The 8,058-nt window shown below is 39.4% G+C and overlaps 1 protein-coding gene across 1 annotated transcript; it reads left to right on the forward strand.

Moving 5' to 3' along the window:
• Positions 1-859: 859 nt before the first annotated feature.
• LOC308101423 (E3 ubiquitin-protein ligase TRIM16-like) lies at positions 860-6,177 on the forward strand. The gene is made up of 6 exons (XM_080450843.1): positions 860-1,480; positions 2,748-2,843; positions 3,438-3,671; positions 4,089-4,242; positions 4,567-4,626; positions 5,123-6,177. Exons 1-6 carry the CDS (start codon positions 881-883, stop codon positions 5,647-5,649), a joined length of 1,671 nt encoding a protein of 556 aa, XP_080306969.1. The 5' UTR covers positions 860-880; the 3' UTR covers positions 5,650-6,177.
• Positions 6,178-8,058: the final 1,881 nt, after the last annotated feature.

Raw genomic sequence — 8,058 nt, forward strand, 5'->3', positions numbered from 1 at the left:
TTCAACTCTACATGTATTTGTATTATTAGCAAGGCATTAATGTGTGATGTTGTGTACCTCAATAAAAAAGTTAAAGTGTAATCCAATTAACTTTTGTTGTTGTAAATTTCTCTAACATGACATACTTTTGCATATTGCTTTTGATTGTGTGACATCAAATCAAATTTGAGCTTTCTAAAAATGGTTGTTTCCAACTTGGAACTGAGAGATGGATGCCCAGATGTCGGTAACCTTGCATTGCTTTAGTTTCCACGGTACCTGCTATGGAAAGCCTGGTATGTTCAGTGCTTTTATCCGGTGGACAGCCCACCCGCATGCACACAGATTGTAAAGGTTTAAATAAAACCGCAACCCGCAACTACCAATATTTACAAGCAACTTCACAGAAAAATAAGCCCAAAGTCGCTTATAATAAGTGGACATGGCAAAACTGCTTTCTGGCTCGGCAGTATCGCGTACTTTGTGCTCTTTAGATAGCTCAATAAACTTATACAGTGAACACATCGATAAGCAACACAACAGAAAACAATGTGTGATATATGTCTTCTTTTATTTTCCAGAAGCAATTACTTTACAAAGGTTTCAGTCATTCAGAAATATATTTTGTTCATGAGCTGATCCACCGGACTCTCATTAACTCCAATGCATTCCGCTGAACCATACAGTCAGTATGCACTGAGCTCACGGCTGCAGTCTGGCTCCCATGGTGCGACGAATCTGCCGGCTGGAATTGCATGATAGGGAAAATGACGTAGATGACCCTACCTTCTTTAAATATATCTTGCCAGAAACCAGGAAGTTATTTATTTGCCTTGGCCGTGCCTTTTTAATGTGTAACGAAAGTTAAACGCATCTGATCTGATAGTGGGTCGTTGGCAAAATGGCTGAAGGGGGAGTCCAGTTGGACCAGGAACAGTTCTGTTGTCCTATTTGTCTGGACCTTCTGCAGAAACCAGTAACTATCAATTGCGGACACAGTTACTGTAGCGACTGCATCGAGGGTTGTTGGGATAAAAATGGACAAGAAGGGGTGTACACCTGCCCACAGTGCAGACAGGCCTTCGCCCCAAGGCCTGTTTTGAAGAAAAACAACTTGCTGGCGGAGGTGGTGGAGCAAATGAAGAAAACGGGACTCCAACCTAGTCCTACTAGTACACCTCCTAAACACTACGTAGAACCCGAAGACGTGGCTTGTGATTTCTGCACTGACAGAAAGCAGAGAGCCCACAAGTCGTGTCTAGTGTGTCTGGCCTCTTACTGTGAGGCTCACCTGCAGCCACACTATGATGTAGCACCGCTGAAGAAGCACAAGCTGGTCCCAGCCTCCGCACGGCTACAGGACAACATCTGCCCCCGTCATGACAGACTCCTTGAGATCTTCTGTCGCACTGATCAACAGTGCATCTGCTACTTGTGCACAATGGATGAACACAAAGGCCATGATGCAGTATCCGTCGCTGCAGAAAGGGCCGGCAAACAGGCAAGAACGGTTTATTTGGAATTAGGCCCAGCATGGTATCTTTTCATGTTAATATAACAGGTGTGTGAGTGTGTTATATACATAACTCTATGGTTACGTATGATCAGGACAAAAAAAAAATTGTTGATGATATTGCATATATATATATATATATATATATATATACATACATACATACATACATACATACATACATACGTGTGTGTGTGTGTGTGTGTGTGTGTATATATATATATATATATATATATATATATATATATATATATATATATAGTGTATATATGTGTATATAATGTATGTATATACACACACACACACACACACACACACACACACACACACACACACACACACACACACACACACACACACACACACACACACACACACTTATATACTGCATCAATCTGGGAAGTGGGAACCTATTCGGTAAAAAAAACAAAAAGCAGACTGTCTTGAGAGATTAATACCGTATTGACAGCACAGCAGTCATTATTCTGTAATAACCATATAGTTTGGTGCAGTTGGACCAAAAGAGAACTGGGCAGTGGGCATTTTGGGAAGTAAGCCCAGGGGAGAACTGTATGTATGTATCTGTATTATGTTATTATTTTATTTAGTTGTATCTATGACTAAAGTTTACAATTTGTTTGGTAAGTTATTCACTAAATATATCACTTGAAGTATTAATTACTGTCTTGACTGACTGTCTTGTCTGTCTGTCTGTATTTCCAAGAATTGAAGAACGTTTAAATTGACCCTTAAATTAGCTAGTGTAAGTAAATAAGATTTCATATTTTTATGATTCAAATTACATTTAAATTACCATTATTACATTTAAATTACCATTATTACATTTAAATTACCATTATTCATGTGTTTGGTAAAAAAAAAAAAAAACTAATACATCATAGATATGAACCATACATTATTTATAAGATGCTGAGAAATAGAGCAAATCCTGCTTGTCCGTCTGCCTGCCCGCTGCCTGCCTGCATCTTGTGTTTTAGGACTATGGAGGGCAAAATTGTGCACTGCACCTCATTGTTCATTAGTGATTAGAAATTGGTTATGTAAACAGGGAATGGACCCAGTTTTCAATTTCTCTGCGAAAATAGTGCCCCCCCCCCCCAAAAAAAAAAAACGACAAACAAATCTCTCAAGTGCCCAGTTCTCCCATTGATTACCGTTCAATTGTACATTATTGCAAAATATGAATCAAACATTGCATTTAATATTTTATGTATATGTACATTCTTCTCTGTAGAAGGAACTTGGAGTGACTCAACAGAATCTCCAGAAAATAATCCAGGAGAAAGTGAGTGGAGTTGAGGAAATTCAACAGTCTATCAGCAATCTCAATGTGAGTATCATTGAAGAGACCTGGACATTCTGTTTCAGATACTTTATTCAGCACAAAATGTTTCAATTAATACTTTTTTTCCCAGTTTAGTTTATGCTCAGCACAGTCCCAAAAAGTTAATTTAATTTTTTGTAGATCCTCACAGTAAAACAGAATTTGCCGCAGCAAAGCAAATGAAATAAACAATGCAAAGTGTATAAAATGACCAAGGTGGTGGCATCTAGTGCAGTGGTTCTCAACCTTTTCAGGCCGTGCCCCCCCAAAATAATCATATTTGAACTGGGGACCCCCCCACCCTGACAAGCACTTGGAATATAGGAGTTGAGACATTGCATTTTGTTTGACCTGGATAAATAGATAAATATTGTGAAAATATTGTGAAAATGTTTGCCTCTTTCGTACATTATTTGACAATTTGGCAGATTTTTGACCAGTTTTTATAGTATAGTTTGTTGATTACTTTTGATGGTAATGAAGTCATTAAATTGCTACTGCACTGTCATCTGGGGACCCCCCAAAATCATGTGGGACCCACAGGTTGACACTGACAGTTTAACGTGACATGTATCCTCTTTTTCCCACGTTCTTTGACAGCACTCTGCCCAGGTAGCACTGGAGAACAGTGACAGGATCTTTACTGAACTGATTGGCTCCTTAAAGAGGAAGCACTCCAACGTGATAGAGCTGATCAGTGCCCAGCAGAGGGCAGCAGTGAGTCGGGCTGAAGAACTCATGGAACAGATGGAGAAGGAAATATCAGAGCTGAGGAAGAGAGATGCTGAGATGGAGCATCTTTCACAAACAGAAGATCATGTCCATTTCCTGCAGGTCATTCTGCGCAACTTATTGATTTGATATTTAGACTGAGTGACCCTAACCCTATATCTGTACTGTATACACTTTCTCGCTCTCTCTGTCACACACACACACACACACACACACACACACACACACACACACACACACACACACACACACACACACACACACACACACACACACACACACACACACACACACACACACACACACACACACACACACACACACACACACACACACACACTTTTATATTTGTCATAATAAACCAATGTAATATGTATACTGTAACTGCCGTCTTTCTGTTCCCAAATATATGGAGAGAATGGGCATATGGGCAATTGTGAATAATCATAATTAATCACAGGAAACTATGATAATAACATGCCTGTTTCATTTTGTCTTGTTTCTTAACTTCCTCTCCAGTGTTACCGTCCTGCCTGTAGTGAATTTTTGGTTACACCAAATGCAAATATTCCGACTCTTGAGTACTTTGGAGAAGTGAGTGAGACGCTGAATAATCTAAAGCAGAGAATGCAGGGAGTTCTTGACAGAGAATGGACACAGATCTCGGTCAGAGGTAGGTGTGTGTGTAGTGTGTATGTGTGTATATATATATATATATATATATATATATATATATATATATATATATATATATATATATATATATATATATATGCGCGTCTTGGGTCTAAGGTACAGTACACTATGATGTGTCTTGTATAGATAACAAATATGGCCATATCTGGTAATAAAGATGTATTGTTTTTTGTGATGATTTTTAAGAATCTGCTAATGCTCATGAAGACCATCACCACATACAATGTTATGCATATTTTGTCCTAATCCTCAAAAGTTAATTTACATGATGACAGTAGGCCTATGTACATTTGCATTTCAGCGGGATTGGTGGATGTGTTACACCAACCAACACCCAAGACAAGAGAAGAGTTGTTACAATGTGAGTTTCAGCATTATGAAGCAGTTAAACTTCTGTGGAGCAATCTGTGCAATGCTGTGGAATTGTGTCTGTACACTATAGCTGTACAATATATAGTACAATGTTTTGTTTTGCATCATGATTCAGATTGATGCTCAAGCATCTATGTTTTTAGGCAATGTATCTTCAGTAGCCTACATTGAACGGCAGCTCATTTGTTGCGCAAAACATTTAGTCATTAATCATTTCCAGTTAATAGTATTATTTAAAAACATGTTTGCGTGAAATGTGATAATACATTTTTACACCATTGTTAGGCAAAAAAACAATCTGCTAAAGTACATTGACCAGAAGTGAGCATGTAGTGGTATACATTTATAATGTTTCTCTTAGATCTGATATAACTTGTCACACAGCCTGCTTCATCATTATCTCATTGGGAAAATAGGACCAGAAGACCAAATGAAAGATTTGACATCTCTGTTTCATTTCACTTCTCTTTCTGCTTTTGGCCCAGATTCCTATGAGCTCACACTGGACCCAAACACAGCTTACGGGCAACTCTTACTGTCTGATGGCAACAGGAAAGCGGTGCTTGCGCCCAAATATCATCACCCAGAAAGATTTCTCCACCATTGTCAAGTGCTTTGTAGAGAGGGTCTGTCTGGGCGCTGCTACTGGGAAGTCGAGTGGAGTGGGTGGGAAGTTAATATAGCAGTCTCATATAGAGCCATGCGCAGAGAGGATTATTTGCTATATTCATTTGGAAGCACTGAATGGTCATGGACTCTACATTGCTGCAGAAATGGCTACTTTTTCAAACACAATAACATTAAGACTGCAGTTCCGGTGCCGGAGACCTCTAGGATAGGAGTGTACCTTGATCACAGTGCAGGTATCCTGGCCTACTACAGTGTTAATTCTGACACAGTGACCCTCCTCCACAAAGTCCAAGCCACATTCACTGAGCCACTCTACCCTGGACTTTATCCACGTTGTATTCCCTCCAGTGCTGAGCTGTGTCTGCTAGAGCAGAAGTTCTAGTGAGAGTAAGATGTTTGATTGCCATAGTCTCTGACTTGAGTGTTGAATTATATTTTTTCTCTCTTTTACTCTCATACTAGTGATGTTTTTAGTTGAAAATGACATTCAAAAGTGGTTTGAACTTTGCCATACTAGAGCCCCTCGCTCTCACTAGTGGGGCCAACAATTACAAAAGTCTAAACAAAATCAAAAAGCCTTGTGGTGCCAGATTTTTATTTGTAACATTATTATTTTTGTGTATAGTATATTCACTGAGGGATTAACATCATATAAATAACAAATATGTTTTATTGTGAAATAATATAAAGTACCATAAACAAACAATTATAATTAATCTGTTTTATATAATGACTAGTGATGCAATATGTGCTATCTGTCTTTTATTATATACTGTAGAACTAACGGATCAAAGGTTTAGTCTTTTTCTTAGAAATGGAAACAAATGGGACTCCAATTGAGATCATGTTTATTGGCATAGTATAATCCAATACTAATGTGACACACATCATTCTTATTTTAAAACATTTAAATAAAAACATCTTGCTAAAAATGTCTCTTCTCTTCTTCCCTTGGCAGTATTGCAAGAATTGTGATTATTGATATATGATACAATGTGAAAATCACCACACAACTCAGGTAACACCTTAAAATGTTGATTTGATTGTCCTTGGAAGTGCTGTCTTTGTGTGATCATTATTTTGATTTAGGAAATTCGTGAAATGTACTTTGTCCTCTGATGGAACGAATGTGTGATGGTCCATTGTCTGGGAAAATAATTAGCAGAGAAACATGTCGGTTAAAAACCATGGATGCAAATTTTCATGACCAGTTGCCATCTAGATTTTGACATCTGACAAGGTCTTCCAGCAAAATAATTTATTTTCCTCTTAGATGAGACCTATGCACCTACTAGTTTGGTGGCTTAGACCAGTGGTTCTCATCCTTTTCAGGCCGTGACCCCCAAAACAATCATGTTTGAACTGGGGACCCCCCACCCTGACAAGCACTTGGAATATACAGTAACTACATTTCGACTCGGTTCCATAGATAAATATTGTGAAAATAGCAGATCTACAAGCTCACAACGCCTCACTGTGAGCTTGTAGATAGGCTATTTTTGGGCGGTGAAACCGCCCCTATAATGTGAGCTTTGGACATCGACATTTGCTGCACTGTGATTGGCCACCATTGTATCCCCCCCACCCATTGTACCCCCCCAACCCTGCGCTGTGATTGGCCACCATTGTACCCCCCTAACCCTGCACCGTGATTGGCCACCGCTGACTCTATTCAGGACTGTGATTGGCTAGTGAAACACATGACACATGTGCATAGCCCTATAAATAGATGGGTTTCCGCACGACGTCATCACAGAGCAGAGTGCGCAATCTGCGAATGCCTGGGGTAGAACGAACCGGAAGTGCACTTCACTCTGTTGTTGTGTTCGGGATTTAGATAGGCATAATGCTGCTATTATAGGCATAGTAGGCATAATGCTGCTATTATAGGCATAGTAGGCATAATGCTGCTATTATATACAAACAGATCCAACTTCCGACAAATCATTTTTATTGAGTAAAGAAGATATTACAAACTGCATAATTGTCTCCGCCGGAGGCGGAGAGTATGTTTTCGCTTCGTCCCGCCGTGTGTTCACCTCCCCCTATAGCCAAGCTAACATTGGTCAAACTTCACGTGACACGTGACAATATGTTGTCACCAATGCTTTTGATTGGCTAGCGAGACATATGACGAAATCAAATCCTATAAATAGGTGTGTCACTTCAAAAAAACATTTATGTTTTTGAAGTGAGGTAAGACAGGATCAATCAGTCTTGATTGGAACAGTACCTTCCAGTACAAATCACCCGTCCGTGCGTGTGTGTGTCCCTCTGAGAACACCTAACATTGGTCAAGCAAAGGCGCAGAAGGCCAAAGCTAAGAAAGCATACTCATCTACAACAGTAACACAAAGAGGACTATAGAGTTGAATTGATCCCACAACAAGGCCGAAATCTTAATACTGTAACAATTGGCCACCTTGATCAAATACATTATGTAGCACTAGAGAAAACTGACATAGATCAAACACACCAATCAACTGCTGAAACTGTTCAAGACAATGAAGATGAAGAAGACAGACAAGCATTTGAACAAACCAGTCAATTACGAGGACTCCCATATGACACATTGCTTCAAGAAGAACATTTTTTAGATGCCCCTGCAGAACACCAAAAACCACGCGCATTCTACCAAGACGACCCGTTCTACCAAGACGACCCGTGCTTTTAAAATAGCACGGGTCTGCTGGCGGAGACTTGTGCTCCGAGGAGCACATTTTCTAGTTTAATCTACTTTCATTAAACCCGGTGAAGACCATTTCTTTTATGAATGTACATTTGACTAGAG

The sequence above is a fragment of the Gymnoscopelus braueri genome (assembly GCF_963280865.1).
Source record: "Gymnoscopelus braueri genome assembly, chromosome: 15".
NCBI lineage: Eukaryota > Metazoa > Chordata > Actinopteri > Myctophiformes > Myctophidae > Gymnoscopelus > Gymnoscopelus braueri.